This window comes from Hypomesus transpacificus, chromosome 22 (genome assembly GCF_021917145.1).
Source record: "Hypomesus transpacificus isolate Combined female chromosome 22, fHypTra1, whole genome shotgun sequence".
Taxonomy (NCBI): domain Eukaryota; kingdom Metazoa; phylum Chordata; class Actinopteri; order Osmeriformes; family Osmeridae; genus Hypomesus; species Hypomesus transpacificus.
The window spans coordinates 14,205,261-14,229,923 of NC_061081.1; the positions used below are offsets into that span (position 1 = coordinate 14,205,261).

Genomic DNA, 24,663 nt, shown 5'->3' on the forward strand with positions numbered 1-24,663 from the left:
TGGTTTATATCCAGAGTGTTTTCTCGTTTTGTTTTCCGAGGAGTCGTGTTGGGATTAATTAAAGTTCAAAGCAAAGGCGCAGGTAACTCCACCTGTTGTTTGAAATAATTACAAGGGAAACTCAATGACACCACGGAGTTAGTGATGTTGCGAATTGGCTCAGAATACATTGAAAAAGGTGTCCGGTAAAACTAAGGGATTATTGTGCGACTGTACTATGTTAGTAACGGTCGCCCGTTACTGATGAGACGAAAGCTAAACTGCCTCAAAGTCCCAATACAATTCCTCTAAATAAGCGTCCTCTGAGACATATCGCCAACTGGCGTTTAGTCCAGCTTTTTGGTGAGTTGTGATGCATACTTCAGAAGGTGTGTAGGTTTGTTTTCAAATGTGCGTTGAGTATCTTTTTTTATATAACTGAGCATGGGGCCGTTAAATATGATCTTCAAAATTGTGTCTGTATGTGGGGGGAGGGGAGGATTAGCCGTTTTCAAAATGTATAATTAAACCTACGCCCGTGGTTAGTCCCTCTGAAAAGTTAAGAAGCAAAACTGATAAGGTGAGTACGCCTATGTTTTCTTCTTTTTAGTCTGTCCTGAGTCTGAGACAGAGATCCAGTCTCTCATGTGATGGTCGAGTCAGAGCCATGGATCAGCGCGGGCAGTACATGGGAAGCCCTCGATCATCGCTCTCCGCTCCACTGGATGAAACTATGGTGCGGGGACTGTGGTCCCACCATGCCACCACTAGAGGATGCGACCCTGGAAGACGGACGACAGAGGAACTCCGCCAGTCTGGAAGAGATCTTCCGTTGCTCTCTCCGGTTCCTCTTCTTGGTGACCATCGTCACATTAGCTCTTGTGGTCATGGCTTTGCTTTTGCTGTGGAACTACAAGTGCATCATGGTATGGCACATGTGCCGGGAGGAGGAGCACACTGGCTTCCCTAAGATGGAAGGGACCCACTAACCGCAGAAGGCCGAGTCTCCTGTCGGTCTGTGGAGCAGACCCCAGCTCTGCAGCGCTCTGCACGTACGGCCTCTCACGTGCCAGTTACTATAAAGCTACTGAGGTTATCTCGGTTTTGATTGTTTTATTGATTTCGTTTTTTAGTTTCTTGCTTGACACCCATGGTGCTGTGAAAGGAATGTGATATTTTACCCCTCAACTTTAGTTTCCTAAATATGTAGGCTTATTCTACTTTTGTTTTAATTAATTTTGGAGGATTGTATTCTAAGACACTTTCTTTTGTTACATATTCAACATTAACACCTCTGCCTTTTAAAAATTGATTTATACAATGGGATTATGGAAAATTATATAAATGGATAATTATTTTGTTGTCAGGCCTATATGTTTTAATGTGTGGTCAGTCAGTTGCTAAATAAATGAAGGAACTGTAATATTTACACTGATTTGACTTTTTCTGATGTTTATAGTCTGTGATTTGCCACTAGAGGGCAACATTGTCCATGAATATATTTGGTCTTTTTAATAAGTTAAAGGTCACATCACATGACATGAGAACTTTTTAGGAGGTTATTTAACATTAATATGAGTTCCCCTAGCCTGCCTTTGGTCCCCAAGTGGCTAGAATTTTTGATGGGTGTAAAACCATGCCCTGGGTGTTTTTCTCCGCCTTTGAGAAAATGAAGGCTCAAACGCTCTGTTTGAAAATCTGCTCATCACAAGGAGCCAGGCTACCGCCCTTCGATCTGCTTTGCCCGCCCAGATAATCTGGCCCGCCCATGAAAAAGTGAGCTACGATCGTGCAAAGGCAAGTGCAATATCGGTTTTTCCTGAATATTTTCGCTGGAAATGCGCGGAGACAACTTCCCAAAGTTGTGTATGTCTGCCCCAAACATTTCAGCCACCACTGTTTCCTCAACTTAAGCCCACACAAAGCTGGCCTTGCTGAAACTAAATTCTGGATCATTACTAAATCTCCTTGGGCAAGCTACAAACCTTAGACAAGTAAGTTAACTAACGCTATATCATTTTGTTGATTTACTGTATATGGTTAACGCTACCTAGCTTGCTTGCTACCTTTAGAATGTGGCTGTAACATTAGCTCTGCAGCTAACAGCTGAGTTACTGTCGCTAATGTAAAGATAGATGGCATCAAGTGTGTGTGTGAATACAAACGCTGTAACGCCAGTGTTGTACACTTCTTTGTTATTTGGATAACCGTTATGCTGTTAGTGTTATGGCGCGAGCGATATCCGCCTTTGCCCCCATTGAAATTATTGTGTGTGTGTAAATGCCCTGAAAAGGGGAGTCATTGAATAAACGATGCACGAACAAAACTTTCCCTAACATAATGTATTTCACAACTGCATCTCAAATCACAGGCCAATGCAGTCATGCTTCTAACATATAGCACACACAATTACAACAGTAGCCTACTGAAAATACGACAAGCACGATAAGTGGCCTACCGCTCTTTCATCCACGACCTTGCGGTTATCATTGCTAACGGCTATGTAGCTAGCTCGCTCTTCGTCGTGTAGCTATAACTTATTTCACAAACATAACATGGGAAAATGTACTGTGGTAGATGTGATAACAACATATACACATTCACATAACACTTAAACACTATTGCATTTTATATGACTTAAACCTGAAAAGGGGAGTCATTGAATAAACGATGCACGGACAAAACTTTCCCTCACATCTTGTATTTCACAACTGAAGGGAGGGAGCGACGTGCACCGAAACCTTGCTCAATCGTTTTACATTTCCCCCTGCTGGAGCCCTGTGGTAACTACAATGCTCCCGTATTTAGCACAACACTTTTCACATCAAAAACAAGAACAACCAACAACAACACCCGAATCATAAACTGTGATATACCACCAACGCACATTATTCCATCTGTCACATGTGCACCCCTGCAAACCAGGGTGATCAGATGAGAATGGGCAAATTCGAAGCATCTTACAGCAACGCGGGCTACGAGCCATTGCGATACATCCGTTGTAAACATTAGCGCATGTTGCCGCCCCTCCTCCTCATTAGCATTTAAAGCTACAGACACAGAAACAGCGCGTTTTGAGGAAAGCTCATTGAGGGACTGCTAGTAGTGGCTGTAATCATGCACCAATGCTGAATTTCTGGAAAGATAGGGCCTACTTCAGGTACAGTAATAGGGAACCACTTAGGCCTATATAAAAGCATCCAAAAACAGTATATCATGTGACCTTTAACGTATTCTCTTCAGTGTTGTAAAGGTCAAGTAGAATTGTCATGAGAACAGTTTGACCTTTAGGTGTGTCTTCTTGAACAAAATCCTCCAGTGCTCTAAGTAATAAAGCCAGGACTCAAGACTCACGCATTTCAACCATTTCTCACGATGAGACGCAAGGGATAACTTGTCCCGCTATATTCAATAAATGGACGAGGCGCATGCATAGGCCTAGTGAGGGAAGATGTCTGCAGAGTTGATTGTTGTCTCGAGTTATGCGGTTAAATGCCACATTACAAAACATTAACCTGCATGATAAAACTAGCGAGGTTAACAAACAAGGCCACAATCTACGACGAGACGTGCTTTGTCTGCAAAAATAGACTAACGCTTACTTCTGCTCCACTTGCGGTCTCTTCTTGAGGCTGTATCGTTTCTGGTCTTAAATAAAAAATAAAAATAAAATATTCAGGGCAATACGCTAACCCTTTTTAAGTGCAACCGTCTGTTTGCAAAACAATGTAGCTGAAATGCCTTCCGGGTATAGTGAAAATGTTCTCACACTACTCAAAGTGTCTTAGGCTACTCATCTTTCCTCACTTGAGGGTTTCATGAGTGTGTAAACGCGTTTCACCTGCGTCTGTGCGCGCGTTTCATATGTAGGCCTAATGCGACCCCACTGAAAACTCACATACACATTCGTGTATGAACATTTCACATGTGAATGCATTTCATATGTTTCAATGCGAGCATTTTACATATGTGGATGTAAGTTTTCCGTTTTAAGAATGTGTGTGAACGTTTCATTTGTGAATGTGTTTGTGTAAGGATCAGTCTGAATCATTTCCTAAACGGCTCCTCATACTTGCCAAACACATCCAGTTGAATTATTTTGCTTCTTTTTTTTCGCTTGAAACAGAAGGCTATAATTATTCAGTTCCTATAAATGATTCCATTCCCAACTGTTGTTCTTTTCCAAGTAAACATTCATGGGTCTGGGGCAGAGGTAACTTTCTCAGAGAAACATTTTTCTTGCGCAGGGAGCAGTAACCACGGTTACTACAAGCTCGAGCTTCACGCAGAACGGTCCCATCATTTCGACGGGGCAGTGTTCTCTGAACGCCGCGAATCTCAATTAAATGACCAAATCCTGAAATGTTGAGATATTATGAACGTTAAAAAACATGATACCTTGTAAATTATTGTCTACTTACAGTAAGGTCTGATCGTTTAGCTGAGCGTCTGCAGAAATCTAGAACTTTGGTGAAGTTGCAACACAAGCTGTCGTAAACTGCGCCTCCTCAAGGCAACGCTGCCACAGCTGCCGCCTCTTCGTTCTGTGAACTGTCATTTGAAAGAAGACGGAAACATTTTCTTCATATGGCACTGCGAATTTATCAAATAATTTTGCCAGTGGCGCTTTTACTCTTGGGAATAATAGCAATACTTCTACTTACTATACCTACTGAAGATATCAACGAACAACCACAATTTATGGTAAGATCCTAAAAGCTATTTCAAGACTGGTAGACTGTCAGCGTTTCTGAGGAGTAGTAATCGATCTGTGCAGACAGCATTTAGATTAGTGCTATTGCAGATCATTTGACTCGAACAGCCAATTTAAATGAGTGCCCTCATTCTTCCAGCACTAAGCCTATATATAGGCTTGAACGTTGTCAAAACTTCAATTTTTTATGGTGTCAATAATTCGATAGGCTACAGCCATATTTACATTTAGCCTACATTTATTAATCAAGCAGACGCTTTTATCCAAAGCAACTTCCAAGAGAGAGCTTTACAAAGTGCATAGGTCAATGATCATAAACAATGAGCCCCAAAAACACTGGGTAGCCAAAATATGAAGTACATAGTGAAAAGCAAATGCCAATTGGGAAGAACCAGAAGAGCATGTAGTTAAACAAGCTACAAAAAAATGAACATGAACCTTGAGAGCTAGTGTATATGGGCAGTGTATACTATATGGGTTGTGACATGAAAACAATTAATAACATTTCTTATATTGAGCTCAAGCTGAACATACATTAAATACTTAATCCTGAGTTCTTGGGAGGACATTTAGAAGTACATTAGTGTGTAATTTATTCAACGCTCTCTTCAGATGATTTTCTGAAGGAGCAGATACCACCATGCTGCATTCACCCTGAAGAAAAAAAGCTATGCAAGTGTGAACAGGTTGTGACCATTTAGACACACACATCACTTTTGTACAATTCTGAAAGGACGTTTGAGTTGTCAGTTGCATGTACCTTACAGGTGGAATGCAAAGTACTTCAGAATATTTGGATTTACATTTCATCCCCCTAAAAGCAGTCAGAATCCTCATGGGTGGAAGGAGACAGGCAGAGCTGAGTATACACACACCAAGCTGCCATTTCTGTAAACAGTTGAGCAAGAATACATTTACTAGACCTACAAGCTTGAGACACGGCAGGATCAGGCCAGAAAGTTTGAATCTGTCATTAACATCTGTCATTGTTACTGGATCTGATTTGACTAAAACCATTTGATTTAAAATGTAAGTAACAGGCTGTAATAAAACTTGTGATTGAACAAGATCCAATCAAATTAATGCAACACCTGAGGGTCCACAAATAGAAACTTATACTGACAAGTTTTGAATACTCAGAGAAGTTAGTGCTGCTAGATTGAGACCCACTGGAGTGCTTGATGAAAGTAAAAGAAAGTAAAGCTGGACTAACCCCACCAATGACAAGATGTTGAGGAATAAAAAGATTTATTGAGAAACAATAATTAAACAATTATAAAACAGCACCACTGGCTGTGGTGTTGGAGGAGCTGTTGACAACTATGGCATGCCAGCCACCACTGGGTGTGACACTACTGGCAGTTACGTTAGAGGCACTGTTAACTGTGGTATTGGGGTACCCAGCGTTAGCCGTAGCATTAACAGGGCTGCTGGTGGTTGCGTTGTTGGGACCGTCGTTGCTAGCTGTAACGTTGGTGCTGGCCGTGGCATTGGGGTAGCCGTCATTGGAAGTGGCATTAACAGGGCTGCCGGTGGTTGCGTTGTCGGGGCCATCATTGCTAGCTGTGACGTTGGTGCTGGCTGTGGCATTAGGGTAGCCGTCGTTTGCTGTGGCATTAACAGGGCTGCTGGTGGTTGCGTTGTCGGGGCCATCATTGCTAACTGTGACGTTGGTGCTGGCTGTGGCATTAGGGAAGCCGTCGTTTGCTGTGGCATTAACAGGGCTGCCGGTGGTTGCGTTGTCGGGGCCATCATTGCTAGCTGTGACGTTGGTGCTGGCTGTGGCATTAGGGTAGCCGTCGTTTGCTGTGGCATTAACAGGGCTGCCGGTGGTTGCGTTGTCGGGGCCATCATTGCTAGCTGTGACGTTGGTGCTGGCTGTGGCATTGGGGTTGCCATCATTGCTAGCTGTGACGTTGGTGCTGGCTGTGGCATTGGGGTAGCCGTCGTTTGCTGTGGCATTAACAGGGCTGCCGGTGGTTGCGTTGTTGGGGCTGTCGTTGCTAGCTGTGATGTTGGTGATGGCTGTGGCATTGGGGTAGCCGTCGTTTGCTGTGATATTAACAGGTTGGCCGGTGGTTGCGTTGTCGGGGCTGTTGTTGCTAGCTGTGACGTTGGTGCTGGCTGTGGCATTGGGGTAGCCGTCGTTTGCTGTGATATTAACAGGTCCGCCGGTGGTTGCGTTGTCGGGGCTGTCGTTGCTAGCTGTGACGTTGGTGCTGGCTGTGGCATTGGGGTAGCCGTCGTTTGCTGTGCTATTAACAGGTCCGCCGGTGGTTGCGTTGTCGGGGCTGTCGTTGCTAGCTGTGACGTTGGTGCTGGCTGTGGCATTGGGGTAGCCATCATTGCTAGCTGTGACGTAGGTGCTGGCTGGGGCATTGGGGTAGCCATCGTTTGCTGTGATATTAACAGGTCCGCCGGTGGTTGCGTTGTCGGGGCTGTCGTTGCTAGCTGTGACGTAGGTGCTGGCTGTGGCATTGGGGTAGCCATCGTTTGCTGTGATATTAACAGGTCCGCCGGTGGTTGCGTTGTCGGGGCTGTCGTTGCTAGCTGTGACGTTGGTGCTGGCTGTGGCATTGGGGTAGCTGTCGTTTGCTGTGGCATTAACAGGTCGGCCGGTGGTTGCGTTGTTGGGAGTGTCGTTGCTAGCTGTGATGTTGGTGCTGGCTGTGGCATTGGGGTAGCCATCATTACTAGCTGTGACGTTGGTGCTGGCTGTGGCATTGGGGTAGCCGTCGTTTGCTGTGGCATTAACAGGTTGGCCGGTGGTTGCGTTGTCGGGGCTGTCGTTGCTAGCTGTGACGTTAGTGCTGGCTGTGGCATTGGGGTAGCCATCATTGCTAGCTGTGACGTTGGTGCTGGCTGTGGCATTGGGGTAGCCGTCGTTTGCTGTGGCATAAACAGGGCTGCCGGTGGTTGCGTTGTTGGGAGTGTCTTTGCTAGCTGTGATGTTGGTGCTGGCTGTGGCATTGGGGTAGCCATCATTACTAGCTGTGACGTTGGTGCTGGCTGTGGCATTGGGGTAGCCGTCGTTTGCTGTGGCATTAACAGGGCTGCTGGTGGTTGCGTTGTTGGGGCTGTCGTTGCTAGCTGTGACGTTGGTGCTGGCTGTGGCATTGGGGTAGCCGTCGTTTGCTGTGGCATTAACAGGGCTGCCGGTGGTTGCGTTGTCGGGGCCATCATTGCTAGCTGTGACGTTGGTGCTGGCTGTGGCATTGGGGTTGCCGTCGTTTGCTGTGATATTAACAGGTTGGCCGGTGGTTGCGTTGTCGGGGCTGTCGTTGCTAGCTGTGACGTTAGCGCTGGCTGTGGCATTGGGGTAGCCGTCGTTTGCTGTGGCATTAACAGGGCTGCTGGTGGTTGCGTTGTTGGGGCTGTCGTTGCTAGCTGTGACGTTGGTGCTGGCTGTGTAATTGGGGTAGCCATCATTACTAGCTGTGACGTTGGTGCTGGCTGTGGCATTGGGGTAGCCGTCGTTTGCTGTGGCATTAACAGGGCTGCTGGTGGTTGCGTTGTTGGGGCTGTCGTTGCTAGCTGTGACGTTGGTGCTGGCTGTGGCATTGGGGTAGCCGTCGTTTGCTGTGGCATTAACAGGGCTGCTGGTGGTTGCGTTGTCGGGGCTGTCGTTGCTAGCTGTGACGTTAGTGCTGGCTGTGGCATTGGGGTAGCCGTCGTTTGCTGTGGCATTAACAGGGCTGCCGGTGGTTGCGTTGTTGGGAGTGTCTTTGCTAGCTGTGATGTTGGTGCTGGCTGTGGCATTGGGGTAGCCATCATTACTAGCTGTGACGTTGGTGCTGGCTGTGGCATTGGGGTAGCCGTTGTTTGCTGTGGCATTAACAGGGCTGCTGGTGGTTGCGTTGTTGGGGCTGTCGTTGCTAGCTGTGACGTAGGTGCTGGCTGTGGCATTGGGGTAGCCATCGTTTGCTGTGATATTAACAGGTCCGCCGGTGGTTGCGTTGTCGGGGCTGTCGTTGCTAGCTGTGACGTTGGTGCTGGCTGTGGCATTGGGGTAGCCATCATTACTAGCTGTGACGTTGGTGCTGGCTGTGGCATTGGGGTAGCCGTCGTTTGCTGTGGCATTAACAGGTTGGCCGGTGGTTGCGTTGTCGGGGCTGTCGTTGCTAGCTGTGACGTTAGTGCTGGCTGTGGCATTGGGGTAGCCATCATTGCTAGCTGTGACGTTGGTGCTGGCTGTGGCATTGGGGTAGCCGTCGTTTGCTGTGGCATAAACAGGGCTGCCGGTGGTTGCGTTGTTGGGAGTGTCTTTGCTAGCTGTGATGTTGGTGCTGGCTGTGGCATTGGGGTAGCCATCATTACTAGCTGTGACGTTGGTGCTGGCTGTGGCATTGGGGTAGCCGTCGTTTGCTGTGGCATTAACAGGGCTGCTGGTGGTTGCGTTGTTGGGGCTGTCGTTGCTAGCTGTGACGTTGGTGCTGGCTGTGGCATTGGGGTAGCCGTCGTTTGCTGTGGCATTAACAGGGCTGCCGGTGGTTGCGTTGTCGGGGCCATCATTGCTAGCTGTGACGTTGGTGCTGGCTGTGGCATTGGGGTTGCCGTCGTTTGCTGTGATATTAACAGGTTGGCCGGTGGTTGCGTTGTCGGGGCTGTCGTTGCTAGCTGTGACGTTAGCGCTGGCTGTGGCATTGGGGTAGCCGTCGTTTGCTGTGGCATTAACAGGGCTGCTGGTGGTTGCGTTGTTGGGGCTGTCGTTGCTAGCTGTGACGTTGGTGCTGGCTGTGTAATTGGGGTAGCCATCATTACTAGCTGTGACGTTGGTGCTGGCTGTGGCATTGGGGTAGCCGTCGTTTGCTGTGGCATTAACAGGGCTGCTGGTGGTTGCGTTGTTGGGGCTGTCGTTGCTAGCTGTGACGTTGGTGCTGGCTGTGGCATTGGGGTAGCCGTCGTTTGCTGTGGCATTAACAGGGCTGCTGGTGGTTGCGTTGTCGGGGCTGTCGTTGCTAGCTGTGACGTTAGTGCTGGCTGTGGCATTGGGGTAGCCGTCGTTTGCTGTGGCATTAACAGGGCTGCCGGTGGTTGCGTTGTTGGGAGTGTCTTTGCTAGCTGTGATGTTGGTGCTGGCTGTGGCATTGGGGTAGCCATCATTACTAGCTGTGACGTTGGTGCTGGCTGTGGCATTGGGGTAGCCGTCGTTTGCTGTGGCATTAACAGGGCTGCTGGTGGTTGCGTTGTTGGGGCTGTCGTTGCTAGCTGTGACGTTGGTGCTGGCTGTGGCATTGGGGTAGCCGTCGTTTGCTGTGGCATTAACAGGGCTGCCGGTGGTTGCGTTGTCGGGGCTGTCGTTGCTAGCTGTGACGTTAGTGCTGGCTGTGGCATTGGGGTAGCCATCATTGCTAGCTGTGACGTTGGTGCTGGCTGTGGCATTGGGGTAGCCGTCATTTGCTGTGGCATTAACAGGGCTGCCGGTGGTTGCGTTGTTGGGGCTGTCGTTGCTAGCTGTGACGTTGGTGCTGGCTGTGGCATTAACAGGGCTGCCGGTGGTTGCGTTGTCGGGGCCATCATTGCTAGCTGTGACGTTGGTGCTGGCTGTGGCATTGGGGTTGCCGTCGTTTGCTGTGATATTAACAGGTTGGCCGGTGGTTGCGTTGTCGGGGCTGTCGTTGCTAGCTGTGACGTTAGCGCTGGCTGTGGCATTGGGGTAGCCGTCGTTTGCTGTGGCATTAACAGGGCTGCTGGTGGTTGCGTTGTTGGGGCTGTCGTTGCTAGCTGTGACGTTGGTGCTGGCTGTGTAATTGGGGTAGCCATCATTACTAGCTGTGACGTTGGTGCTGGCTGTGGCATTGGGGTAGCCGTCGTTTGCTGTGGCATTAACAGGGCTGCTGGTGGTTGCGTTGTTGGGGCTGTCGTTGCTAGCTGTGACGTTGGTGCTGGCTGTGGCATTGGGGTAGCCGTCGTTTGCTGTGGCATTAACAGGGCTGCCGGTGGTTGCGTTGTCGGGGCTGTCGTTGCTAGCTGTGACGTTAGTGCTGGCTGTGGCATTGGGGTAGCCATCATTGCTAGCTGTGACGTTGGTGCTGGCTGTGGCATTGGGGTAGCCGTCGTTTGCTGTGGCATTAACAGGGCTGCCGGTGGTTGCGTTGTTGGGGCTGTCGTTGCTAGCTCTGACGTTGGTGATGGCTGTGGAATTGGGGTAGCCATTATTGCTAGCTGTGACGTTGGTGCTGGCTGTGGCATTGGGGTAGCCGTCATTTGCTGTGGCATTAACAGGGCTGCCGGTGGTTGCGTTGTTGGGGCTGTCGTTGCTAGCTGTGACGTTGGTGCTGGCTGTGGCATTGGGGTAGCCGTCGTTTGCTGTGGCATTAACAGGTTGGCCGGTGGTTGCGTTGTCGGGGCTGTCGTTGCTAGCTGTGACGTTAGCGCTGGCTGTGGCATTGGGGTAGCCGTCGTTTGCTGCGGCATTAACAGGGCTGCTGGTGGTTGCGTTGTTGGGGCTGTCGTTGCTAGCTGTGACGTTGGTGCTGGCTGTGTAATTGGGGTAGCCATCATTACTAGCTGTGACGTTGGTGCTGGCTGTGGCATTGGGGTAGCCGTCGTTTGCTGTGGCATTAACAGGGCTGCTGGTGGTTGCGTTGTTGGGGCTGTCGTTGCTAGCTGTGACGTTGGTGCTGGCTGTGGCATTGGGGTAGCCGTCGTTTGCTGTGGCATTAACAGGGCTGCTGGTGGTTGCGTTGTCGGGGCTGTCGTTGCTAGCTGTGACGTTAGTGCTGGCTGTGGCATTGGGGTAGCCGTCGTTTGCTGTGGCATTAACAGGGCTGCCGGTGGTTGCGTTGTTGGGAGTGTCTTTGCTAGCTGTGATGTTGGTGCTGGCTGTGGCATTGGGGTAGCCATCATTACTAGCTGTGACGTTGGTGCTGGCTGTGGCATTGGGGTAGCCGTCGTTTGCTGTGGCATTAACAGGGCTGCTGGTGGTTGCGTTGTTGGGGCTGTCGTTGCTAGCTGTGACGTTGGTGCTGGCTGTGGCATTGGGGTAGCCGTCGTTTGCTGTGGCATTAACAGGGCTGCCGGTGGTTGCGTTGTCGGGGCTGTCGTTGCTAGCTGTGACGTTAGTGCTGGCTGTGGCATTGGGGTAGCCATCATTGCTAGCTGTGACGTTGGTGCTGGCTGTGGCATTGGGGTAGCCGTCATTTGCTGTGGCATTAACAGGGCTGCCGGTGGTTGCGTTGTTGGGGCTGTCGTTGCTAGCTGTGACGTTGGTGCTGGCTGTGGCATTGGGGTAGCCGTCGTTTGCTGTGGCATTAACAGGGCTGCCGGTGGTTGCGTTGTTGGGGCTGTCGTTGCTAGCTGTGACGTTGGTGCTGGCTGTGGCATTGGGGTAGCTGTCGTTTGCTGTGGCATTAACAGGTCGGCCGGTGGTTGCGTTGTTGGGAGTATCGTTGCTAGCTGTGATGTTGGTGCTGGCTGTGGCATTGGGGTAGCCATCATTACTAGCTGTGACGTTGGTGCTGGCTGTGGCATTGGGGTAGCCGTCGTTTGCTGTGGCATTAACAGGGGTGCTGGTGGTTGCGTTGTTGGGGCTGTCGTTGCTAGCTGTGACGTTGGTGCTGGCTGTGGCATTGGGGTAGCCGTCGTTTGCTGTGGCATTAACAGGTTGGCCGGTGGTTGCGTTGTCGGGGCTGTCGTTGCTAGCTGTGACGTTAGTGCTGGCTGTGGCATTGGGGTAGCCATCATTGCTAGCTGTGACGTTGGTGCTGGCTGTGGCATTGGGGTAGCCGTCGTTTGCTGTGGCATTAACAGGGCTGCCGGTGGTTGCGTTGTCGGGGCTGTTGGTGCTGGCTGTGGCATTGGGGTAGCCGTCGTTTGCTGTGGCATTAACAGGGCTGCCGGTGGTTGCGTTGTTGGGGCTGTCGTTGCTAGCTCTGACGTTGGTGATGGCTGTGGCATTGGGGTAGCCATTATTGCTAGCTGTGACGTTGGTGCTGGCTGTGGCATTGGGGTAGCCGTCGTTTGCTGTGGCATTAACAGGGCTGCCGGTGGTTGCGTTGTTGGGGCTGTCGTTGCTAGCTGTGACGTTGGTGCTGGCTGTGGCATTGGGGTAGCCGTCGTTGGAAGTGTTATCAACAGGTCCGCCGGTGGTTGCGTTGTTGGGGCCGTCATTGCTAGCTGTGACGTTGGTGCCGACCGTGGCATTGGCGGCACCACCACCTTCAATGTCGGTTAGGTTGTCGGTCTTGGCGTAGGCTGGGCTGGTGGTGATGTTGGCAGGCACAAGGGCTTCCTCACTGGACTTGGCAGAACCACCAGTTGTAACAGAGACATCCAGTTTGACTTGAGGTCTGTCCGACTCAACTTGGTTGGTATCAAGACGCACTTGAGGAAAAAGAGAAAGCGTTTTAAAAGGGCACAAAAGGCTAAAAGCCTACAGCTTAGCAGTAAGTCAAGACTCACCTAAATCTTGGTGCCGATATGAGTTCTCCATTAATTGAAGCCCTTTTTGGGCATTTATGGAATCATAATACTGCAGCACTAATGGGAAGGTACAGAGACAATGCATTTGCGCCACTGGTTCATGACAGCTTTAAGGACAAATTTCTCATGATACTGTATGCATTCTCACTGCTTTATTATCTTGAGGCAGAAGTAGTAAGTTTTAAAACCAAGTACAGGTCAAAACTAGAGCAGACTGATCATGTAGAGGACAAGCGTTTTCAAATGGGTTCAAATGACTGCATACAAAACTGAAGTGACTGGCTTAACCTATGGCCCCTTCCTTAAACCATTACACAGTAACAAAATCAGCTAATTTCAATTTACCGTCTCGGATTCGTTGCATAGAGATGTCCTCTTGATTGGCGTTTTCAATAGGGGAACACAAGCCTGAAAAAACAAAAACAAAAAACAGTTGAGCCATCGGTCAAGACCAGAAAGCTTAGTGACAAATCACACTCTGAATGAAATAAAACACAAACCTTTGAGTACACAAACAGTCAACACAAAACTCAACACCCTTGCACCTGCCATTGCACAGTCGTAGCCAAGACAACAATATCACCCCATACCGTTTCTGACCCTTTTAAAGAGCCCCATACACCTGTAGTTCATCAAAAGATAACGATCAATTAAGTACCCGCGTGAACTATTTGAATGCATCGCCCAATCAAATGTGCGCATTAAAGGTTTACTAATCAGTTAACAGATAGGCCTGAACACCATGAATACTTAGTAACCTTTTATTTATGATGAATAATTCAATACATAGACCTACGTATGGGATGTGGCATGAAAACGATTACAATTCTTAAGGAAACTGCAGCCAAACATCTTGGATCAGTACAAAATCTTGAGTTCTTAGATGTTTTAGAGGACACAGAAGTGTTTGCTTTTTAGTGTCACTTATTTAATGGTCTCTTGAGGATTCTGAGGGGGAAGACACGTCTACATGTAAAAAGAAGCTATTAACGCAAGTGGGTTGTATGGACCAACTAGACACAAGCATGCCCTTTGGATCATTCTGAACGCCTTCCTCACTTGACTAATTGTGCCTCAGATGAAAAGCTAAATACATCAATCCTTGGATTTACATTGTATCTTCTAAAATGCAGCGGCCCTTATGTAAAGTTGGATTAGGGAAGGCAGAGCTGAATACGTTTAACCTATTGAGGACTGAGTTCTAAATATTACCGACGCTTCCACCAGAGTGAGTTATTTTTTCAAAACGGAAGCTAGCTAGCTTCAGTTAGCTTCCATTACCTAGCATTATACTCATAGCAATGCTACTACCTGCTAGTGTTCCTTGTATGCCTCCTACTTGTAAATTATGAAGCCATACCATAGCATTTGTCATAGTTTGTCTATCGGAAAATAGTCGGTTGGAATGTTCAGAATCACACGTGTGACGGTACTCTGTGGGGCCCGCTTTCGAACGATCACATGTGACGCTACTATTTAACAGGTTAAGTTGTGTGCAATCACTGTATTTTAACACAAGACTATGCTTGTCCAAGACTTGTAAACTAAAGGCAATCTACAACCTCAGAACTGAGTTGAGAAATTCTCATGTAGTATTGTTACTGCTTAAGCAATACGTTCACTGCAAGCAGAGAAGAGCACCTGGATCTAATACTTACAAGCTGAATGCCAGTACAAGGTTGTCAATGAAAATTCAATAGAAGCTGACACGAGATTCCGAAACCACTGAGATACTCAATTAAGCGCCTAATGGTTGTCAAACCATTAGGCCTAAAACTAAATGCTCAGACTTGTAAGACCCAAGTGCTACCAGAGAAGACACCATGTTAGAACACTGAATAATTTAACAGTGCTGCTAGATAAGCTGGACCCAACCAATAAATATGACAGACGTGAAGTAAAAGTAATTTATTCATAACTATCACAAATGACTCCCAAACACAGTTTGGGTTGTGGTGGTAAAGGTGCTGTTGCTGAATGCGGCATGCCAGCCACCAATGAATGTGACATTGTTAGCAGGACCGCTGGCACCACCAGCTGTGTTGAGCAACCCATTGGGGTCATGGTTGCTAGTGATGTTGGCAGTGCTTCCAGTTGTGGTGTTAGGGGAGCTGCTGTAGCCATCATCAGCATTGTCGTTTGCTGTGATATTAACAGGGCTACCGGTGGTTGCGTTGTCGGGGCCGTCATTGCTAGCTGTGACGGTGCTGGCTGTGGCATTGGGGTAGCCGTCGTTTGCTGTGGCATTAACAGGGCTGCCGGTGGTTGCGTTGTCGGGGCTGTTGTTGCTAGCTGTAACGTTGGTGCTGGCTGTGGCATTGGGGTTGCCATCATTGCTAGCTGTGACGTTGGTGCTGGCTGTGGCATTGGGGTAGCCGTCGTTTGCTGTGGCATTAACAGGGCTGCCGGTGGTTGCGTTGTCGGGGCTGTTGTTGCTAGCTGTGACGTTGGTGCTGGCTGTGGCATTGGGGTTGCCATCATTGCTAGCTGTGACGTTGGTGCTGGCTGTGGCATTTGGGTAGCCGTCGTTTGCTGTGGCATTAACAGGGCTGCCGGTGGTTGCGTTGTCGGGGCCATCATTACTAGCTGTGACGTTGGTGCTGGCTGTGGCATTGGGGTAGCCGTCGTTTGCTGTGGCATTAACAGGTCCGCCGGTGGTTGCGTTGTTGGGGCTGTCGTTGCTGGCTGTGACGTTGGTGCTGGCTGTGGCATTGGGGTAGCCATCATTACTAGCTGTGACGTTGGTGCTGGCTGTGGCATTGGGGTAGCCGTCGTTTGCTGTGGCATTAACAGGGCTGCTGGTGGTTGCGATGTTGGGGTTGTCGTTGCTAGCTGTGACGTTGGTGCTGGCTGTGGCATTGGGGTAGCCATCATTGCTAGCTGTGACGTTGGTGATGGCTGTGGCATTGGGGTTGCCGTCGTTTGCTGTGATATTAACAGGTTGGCCGGTGGTTGCGTTGTCGGGGCCGTCGTTGCTGGCTGTGGCATTGGGGTAGCCGTCGTTTGTGGCATTAACAGGGCTGCCGGTGGTTGCGTTGTCAGGGCCATCATTGCTAGCTGTGACGTTGGTGCTGGCTGTGGCATTGGGGTAGCCGTCGTTTGCTGTGGCATTAACAGGGCTGCTGGTGGTTGCGATGTTGGGGCTGTCGTTGCTAGCTGTGACGTTGGTGCTGGCTGTGGCATTGGGGTAGCCATCATTGCTAGCTGTGACGTTGGTGCTGGCTGTGGCATTGGGGTAGCCGTTGTTTGCTGTGGCATTAACAGGGCTGCCGGTGGTTGCGTTGACGGGGCTGTCGTTGCTAGCTGTGACGTTGGTGCTGGCTGTGACGTTGGTGCTGGCTGTGGCATTGGGGTAGCCATCATTGCTAGCTGTGACCATGGGGTAGCCGTCGTTTGCTGTGGCATTAACAGGGCTGCCGGTGGTTGTGTTGTCGGGGCCATCATTGCTAGCTGTGGCATTTGGGTAGCCGTCGTTTGCTGTGGCATTAACAGGGCTGCCGGTGGTTGCGTTGTCGGGGCCGTCATTGCTAGCTGTGACGTTGGTGCTGGCTGTGGCATTGGGGTAGCCATTGTTTGCTGTGGCATTAACAGGGCTGCCGGTGGTTGCGTTGACGGGGCTGTCGTTGCTAGCTGTGACGTTGGTGCTGGCTGTGGCATTGGGGTAGCCATCATTGCTAGCTGTGACGTTGGTGCTGGCTGTGGCATTGGGGTAGCTGTCGTTTGCTGTGGCATTAACAGGGCTGCCGGTGGTTGCGTTGTCGGGGCCATCGTTGCTAGCTGTGACGTTGGTGCTGGCTGTGGCATTGGGGTAGCCATCATTGCTAGCTGTGACGTAGGTGCTGGCTGTGGCATTGGGGTAGCCATCGTTTGCTGTGATATTAACAGGTCCGCCGGTGGTTGCGTTGTCGGGGCTGTTGGTGCTGGCTGTGGCATTGGGGTAGCCGTCGTTTGCTGTGATATTAACAGGTCCGCCGGTGGTTGCGTTGTCGGGGCTGTCGTTGCTAGCTGTGACGTTGGTGCTGGCTGTGGCATTGGGGTAGCTGTCGTTTGCTGTGGCATTAACAGGTCGGCCGGTGGTTGCGTTGTTGGGAGTGTCGTTGCTAGCTGTGACGTTGGTGCTGGCTGTGGCATTGGGGTAGCCGTTGTTTGCTGTGGCATTAACAGGGCTGCCGGTGGTTGCGTTGACGGGGCTGTCGTTGCTAGCTGTGACGTTGGTGCTGGCTGTGGCATTGGGGTAGCCATCATTGCTAGCTGTGACGTTGGTGATGGCTGTGGCATTGGGGTAGCCGTCGTTTGCTGTGCTATTAACAGGTCCGCCGGTGGTTGCGTTGTCGGGGCTGTCGTTGCTAGCTGTGACGTTGGTGCTGGCTGTGGCATTGGGGTAGCCATCATTGCTAGCTGTGACGTTGGTGCTGGCTGTGGCATTGGGGTAGCCGTCGTTTGCTGTGGCATTAACAGGGCTGCCGGTGTTTGCGTTGTCGGGGCCATCATTGCTAGCTGTGACGTTGGTGATGGCTGTGGCATTGGGGTTGCCGTCGTTTGCTGTGATATTAACAGGTTGGCCGGTGGTTGCGTTGTTGGGGCTGTCGTTGCTAGCTGTGACGTTGGTGCTGGCTGTGGCATTGGGGTAGCCATCGTTTGCTGTGGCATTAACAGGGCTGCCGGTGGTTGCGTTGTCGGGGCCATCATTGCTAGCTGTGACGTTGGTGCTGGCTGTGGCATTGGGGTAGCCGTCGTTTGCTGTGGCATTAACAGGGCTGCTGGTGGTTGCGATGTTGGGGCTGTCGTTTCTAGCTGTGACGTTGGTGCTGGCTGTGGCATTGGGGTAGCCATCATTGCTAGCTGTGACGTTGGTGATGGCTGTGGCATTGGGGTTGCCGTCGTTTGCTGTGATATTAACAGGTTGGCCGGTGGTTGCGTTGTCGGGGCCGTCGTTGCTGGCTGTGGCATTGGGGTAGCCGTCGTTTGTGGCATTAACAGGGCTGCCGGTGGTTGCGTTGTCGGGGCCATCATTGCTAGCTGTGACGTTGGTGCTGGCTGTGGCATTGGGGTAGCCGTCGTTTGCTGTGGCATTAACAGGGCTGCTGGTGGTTGCGATGTTGGGGCTGTCGTTGCTAGCTGTGACGTTGGTGCTGGCTGTGGCATTGGGGTAGCCATCATTGCTAGCTGTGACGTTGGTGCTGGCTGTGGCATTGGGGTAGCCGTTGTTTGCTGTGGCATTAACAGGGCTGCCGGTGGTTGCGTTGACGGGGCTGTCGTTGCTAGCTGTGACGTTGGTGCTGGCTGTGACGTTGGTGCTGGCTGTGGCATTGGGGTAGCCATCATTGCTAGCTGTGACATTGGGGTAGCCGTCGTTTGCTGTGGCATTAACAGGGCTGCCGGTGGTTGTGTTGTCGGGGCCATCATTGCTAGCTGTGACGTTGGTGCTAGCTGTGACATTGGGGTAGCCGTCGTTTGCTGTGGCATTAACAGGGCTGCCGGTGGTTGTGTTGTCGGGGCCATCATTGCTAGCTGTGACGTTGGTGCTGGCTGTGGCATTGGGGTAGCCGTCGTTTGCTGTGGCATTAACAGGGCTGCCGGTGGTTGCGTTGTCGGGGCTGTTGTTGCTAGCTGTGACGTTGGTGCTGGCTGTGGCATTGGGGTTGCCATCATTGCTAGCTGTGACATTGGTGCTGGCTGTGGCATTGGGGTAGCCGTCGTTTGCTGTGGCATTAACAGGGCTGCCGGTGGTTGCGTTGTCGGGGCCATCATTGCTAGCTGTGACGTTGGTGCTGGCTGTGGCATTGGGGTAGCCGTCGTTTGCTGTGATATTAACAGGTCCGCCGGTGGTTGCGTTGTCGGGGCTGTTGGTGCTGGCTGTGGCATTGGGGTAGCCGTCGTTTGCTGTGATATTAACAGGTCCGCCGGTGGTTGCGTTGTCGGGGCTGTCGTTGCTAGCTGTGACGTTGGTGCTGGCTGTGGCATTGGGGTAGCCATCATTACTAGCTGTGAAGTTGGTGCTGGCTGTGGCATTGGGGTAGCCGTAGTTTGCTGTGGCATTAACAGGGCTGCTGGTGGTTGCGTTGTTGGGGCTGTCGTTGCTAGCTGTGATGTTGGTGCTGGCTGTGGCATTGGGGTAGCCATCATTACTAGCTGTGAAGTTGGTGCTGGCTGTGGCATTGGGGTAGCCGTAGTTTGCTGTGGCATTAACAGGGCTGCTGGTGGTTGCGTTGTTGGGGCTGTCGTTGCTAGCTGTGATGTTGGTGCTGGCTGTGGCATTGGGGTAGCCGTCGTTTGCTGTGGCATTAACAGGGCTGCTGGTGGTTGCGTTGTTGGGGCTGTCATTGCTAGCTGTGACGTTGGTGCTGGCTGTGGCATTGGGGTAGCCATCATTGCTAGCTGTGATGTTGGTGATGGCTGTGGCATTGGGGTAGCCGTCGTTTGCTGTGATATTAACAGGTTGGCCGGTGGTTGCGTTGTCGGGGCTGTTGTTGCTAGCTGTGACGTTGGTGCTGGCTGTGGCATTGGGGTAGCCGTCGTTTGCTGTGATATTAACAGGTCCGCCGGTGGTTGCGTTGTCGGGGCTGTCGTTGCTAGCTGTGACGTTGGTGCTGGCTGTGGCATTGGGGTAGCCGTCGTTTGCTGTGCTATTAACAGGTCCGCCGGTGGTTGCGTTGTCGGGGCTGTCGTTGCTAGCTGTGACGTTGGTGCTGGCTGTGGCATTGGGGTAGCCATCATTGCTAGCTGTGACGTTGGTGCTGGCTGTGGCATTGGGGTAGCCGTCGTTTGCTGTGGCATTAACAGGGCTGCCGGTGGTTGCGTTGACGGGGCTGTCATTGCTAGCTGTGACGTTGGTGCTGGCTGTGGCATTGGGGTAGCCATCATTGCTAGCTGTGACATTGGGGTAGCCGTCGTTTGCTGTGGCATTAACAGGGCTGCCGGTGGTTGTGTTGTCGGGGCCATCATTGCTAGCTGTGACGTTGGTGCTGGCTGTGGCATTTGGGTAGCCGTCGTTTGCTGTGCTATTAACAGGTCCGCCGGTGGTTGCGTTGTCGGGGCTGTCGTTGCTAGCTGTGACGTTGGTGCTGGCTGTGGCATTGGGGTAGCCATCATTGCTAGCTGTGACGTAGGTGCTGGCTGTGGCATTGGGGTAGCCATCGTTTGCTGTGATATTAACAGGTCCGCCGGTGGTTGCGTTGTCGGGGCTGTCGTTGCTAGCTGTGACGTTGGTGCTGGCTGTGGCATTGGGGTAGCCATCATTGCTAGCTGTGACGTAGGTGCTGGCTGTGGCATTGGGGTAGCCATCGTTTGCTGTGATATTAACAGGTCCGCCGGTGGTTGCGTTGTCGGGGCTGTCGTTGCTAGCTGTGACGTTGGTGCTGGCTGTGGCATTGGGGTAGCCATCATTGCTAGCTGTGACGTAGGTGCTGGCTGTGGCATTGGGGTAGCCATCGTTTGCTGTGATATTAACAGGTCCGCCGGTGGTTGCGTTGTCGGGGCTGTTGGTGCTGGCTGTGGCATTGGGGTAGCCGTCGTTTGCTGTGATATTAACAGGTCCGCCGTTGGTTGCGTTGTCGGGGCTGTCGTTGCTAGCTGTGACGTTGGTGCTGGCTGTGGCATTGGGGTAGCTGTCGTTTGCTGTGGCATTAACAGGTCGGCCGGTGGTTGCGTTGTTGGGAGTGTCGTTGCTAGCTGTGACGTTGGTGCTGGCTGTGGCATTGGGGTAGCCGTTGTTTGCTGTGGCATTAACAGGGCTGCCGGTGGTTGCGTTGACGGGGCTGTCGTTGCTAGCTGTGACGTTGGTGCTGGCTGTGGCATTGGGGTAGCCATCATTGCTAGCTGTGACGTTGGTGATGGCTGTGGCATTGGGGTAGCCGTCGTTTGCTGTGCTATTAACAGGTCCGCCGGTGGTTGCGTTGTCGGGGCTGTCGTTGCTAGCTGTGACGTTGGTGCTGGCTGTGGCATTGGGGTAGCCATCATTGCTAGCTGTGACGTTGGTGCTGGCTGTGGCATTGGGGTAGCCGTCGTTTGCTGTGGCATTAACAGGGCTGCCGGTGTTTGCGTTGTCGGGGCCATCATTGCTAGCTGTGACGTTGGTGATGGCTGTGGCATTGGGGTTGCCGTCGTTTGCTGTGATATTAACAGGTTGGCCGGTGGTTGCGTTGTTGGGGCTGTCGTTGCTAGCTGTGACGTTGGTGCTGGCTGTGGCATTGGGGTAGCCATCGTTTGCTGTGGCATTAACAGGGCTGCCGGTGGTTGCGTTGTCGGGGCCATCATTGCTAGCTGTGACGTTGGTGCTGGCTGTGGCATTGGGGTAGCCGTCGTTTGCTGTGGCATTAACAGGGCTGCTGGTGGTTGCGATGTTGGGGCTGTCGTTTCTAGCTGTGACGTTGGTGCTGGCTGTGGCATTGGGGTAGCCATCATTGCTAGCTGTGACGTTGGTGATGGCTGTGGCATTGGGGTTGCCGTCGTTTGCTGTGATATTAACAGGTTGGCCGGTGGTTGCGTTGTCGGGGCCGTCGTTGCTGGCTGTGGCATTGGGGTAGCCGTCGTTTGTGGCATTAACAGGGCTGCCGGTGGTTGCGTTGTCGGGGCCATCATTGCTAGCTGTGACGTTGGTGCTGGCTGTGGCATTGGGGTAGCCGTCGTTTGCTGTGGCATTAACAGGGCTGCTGGTGGTTGCGATGTTGGGGCTGTCGTTGCTAGCTGTGACGTTGGTGCTGGCTGTGGCATTGGGGTAGCCATCATTGCTAGCTGTGACGTTGGTGCTGGCTGTGGCATTGGGGTAGCCGTTGTTTGCTGTGGCATTAACAGGGCTGCCGGTGGTTGCGTTGACGGGGCTGTCGTTGCTAGCTGTGACGTTGGTGCTGGCTGTGACGTTGGTGCTGGCTGTGGCATTGGGGTAGCCATCATTGCTAGCTGTGACATTGGGGTAGCCGTCGTTTGCTGTGGCATTAACAGGGCTGCCGGTGGTTGTGTTGTCGGGGCCATCATTGCTAGCTGTGACGTTGGTGCTGGCTGTGGCATTTGGGTAGCCGTCGTTTGCTGTGGCATTAACAGGGCTGCCGGTGGTTGCGTTGTCGGGGCCGTCATTGCTAGCTGTGACGTTGGTGCTGGCTGTGGCATTGGGGTAGCCGTTGTTTGCTGTGGCATTAACAGGGCTGCCGGTGGTTGCGTTGACGGGGCTGTCGTTGCTAGCTGTGACGTTGGTGCTGGCTGTGGCATTGGGGTAGCCATCATTGCTAGCTGTGACGTTGGTGCTGGCTGTGGCATTGGGGTAGCTGTCGTTTGCTGTGGCATTAACAGGGCTGCCGGTGGTTGCGTTGTCGGGGCCATCGTTGCTAGCTGTGACGTTGGTGCTGGCTGTGGCATTGGGGTAGCCGTCGTTTGCTGTGCCATTAACAGGTCCGCCGGTGGTTGCGTTGTCGGGGCTGTCGTTGCTAGCTGTGACGTTGGTGCTGGCTGTGGCATTGGGGTAGCCATCATTGCTAGCTGTGACGTAGGTGCTGGCTGTGGCATTGGGGTAGCCATCATTGCTAGCTGTGACGTAGGTGCTGGCTGTGGCATTGGGGTAGCCGTCGTTTGCTGTGATATTAACAGGTCCGCCGGTGGTTGCGTTGTCGGGGCTGTCGTTGCTAGCTGTGACGTTGGTGCTGGCTGTGGCATTGGGGTAGCTGTCGTTTGCTGTGGCATTAACAGGGCTGCCGGTGGTTGCGTTGTCGGGGCTGTTGGTGCTGGCTGTGGCATTGGGGTAGCCGTCGTTTGCTGTGATATTAACAGGTCCGCCGGTGGTTGCGTTGTCGGGGCTGTCGTTGCTAGCTGTGACGTTGGTGCTGGCTGTGGCATTGGGGTAGCTGTCGTTTGCTGTGGCATTAACAGGTCCGCCGGTGGTTGCGTTGTCGGGGCTGTTGGTGCTGGCTGTGGCATTGGGGTAGCCGTCGTTTGCTGTGATTTTAACAGGTCCGCCGGTGGTTGCGTTGTCGGGGCTGTCGTTGCTAGCTGTGACGTTGGTGCTGGCTGTAGCATTGGGGTAGCTGTCGTTTGCTGTGGCATTAACAGGTCGGCCGGTGGTTGCGTTGTTGGGAGTGTCGTTGCTAGCTGTGATGTTGGTGCTGGCTGTGGCATTGGGGTAGCCATCATTACTAGCTGTGACGTTGGTGCTGGCTGTGGCATTGGGGTAGCCGTCGTTTGCTGTGGCATTAACAGGGCTGCCGGTGGTTGCGTTGTTGGGAGTGTCTTTGCTAGCTGTGATGTTGGTGCTGGCTGTGGCATTGGGGTAGCCATCATTACTAGCTGTGACGTTGGTGCTGGCTGTGGCATTGGGGTAGCCGTCGTTTGCTGTGGCATTAACAGGGCTGCTGGTGGTTGCGTTGTTGGGGCTGTCGTTGCTAGCTGTGACGTTGGTGCTGGCTGTGGCATTGGGGTAGCCGTCGTTTGCTGTGGCATTAACAGGGCTGCCGGTGGTTGCGTTGTCGGGGCTGTCGTTGCTAGCTGTGACGTTAGTGCTGGCTGTGGCATTGGGGTAGCCATCATTGCTAGCTGTGACGTTGGTGCTGGCTGTGGCATTGGGGTAGCCGTCGTTTGCTGTGGCATTAACAGGGCTGCCGGTGGTTGCGTTGTCGGGGCTGTCGTTGCTAGCTGTGACGTTAGTGCTGGCTGTGGCATTGGGGTAGCCATCATTGCTAGCTGTGACGTTGGTGCTGGCTGTGGCATTGGGGTAGCCGTCGTTTGCTGTGGCATTAACAGGGCTGCCGGTGGTTGCGTTGTTGGGGCTGTCGTTGCTAGCTCTGACGTTGGTGATGGCTGTGGCATTGGGGTAGCCATTATTGCTAGCTGTGACGTTGGTGCTGGCTGTGGCATTGGGGTGGCCGTCGTTGGAAGTGTTATCAACAGGTCCGCCGGTGGTTGCGTTGTTGGGGCCGTCATTGCTAGCTGTGACGTTGGTGCCGACCGTGGCATTGGCGGCACCACCACCTTCAATGTCGGTTAGGTTGTCGGTCTTGGCGTAGGCTGGGCTGGTGGTGATGTTGGCAGGCACAAGGGCTTCCTCACTGGACTTGGCAGAACCACCAGTTGTAACAGAGACATCCAGTTTGACTTGAGGTCTGTCCGACTCAACTTGGTTGGTATCAAGACGCACTTGAGGAAAAAGAGAAAGCGTTTTAAAAGGGCACAAAAGGCTAAAAGCCTACAGCTTAGCAGTAAGTCAAGACTCACCTAAATCTTGGTGCCGATATGAGTTCTCCATTAATTGAAGCCCTTTTTGGGCATTTATGGAATCATAATACTGCAGCACTAATGGGAAGGTACAGAGACAATGCATTTGCGCCACTGGTTCATGACAGCTTTAAGGACAAATTTCTCATGATACTGTATGCATTCTCACTGCTTTATTATCTTGAGGCAGAAGTAGTAAGTTTTAAAACCAAGTACAGGTCAAAACTAGAGCAGACTGATCATGTAGAGGACAAGCGTTTTCAAATGGGTTCAAATGACTGCATACAAAACTGAAGTGACTGGCTTAACCTATGGCCCCTTCCTTAAACCATTACACAGTAACGAAATCA

General features: G+C 51.8%; 1 protein-coding gene across 1 annotated transcript in view; it reads left to right on the forward strand.

Annotated features, from left to right (window-relative positions):
- Window positions 1–4,283: 4,283 nt before the first annotated feature.
- The window catches only part of entpd2b (ectonucleoside triphosphate diphosphohydrolase 2b), a 42,860-nt gene continuing 22,480 nt past the window's right edge, over window positions 4,284–24,663 (forward strand). Inside the window, exon 1 of the mRNA XM_047045547.1 lies at window positions 4,284–4,683. Within this exon, the coding sequence (XP_046901503.1) occupies window positions 4,567–4,683 (117 nt within the window). The 5' untranslated portion in view covers window positions 4,284–4,566. The remainder of the gene's footprint in view (window positions 4,684–24,663) is intronic.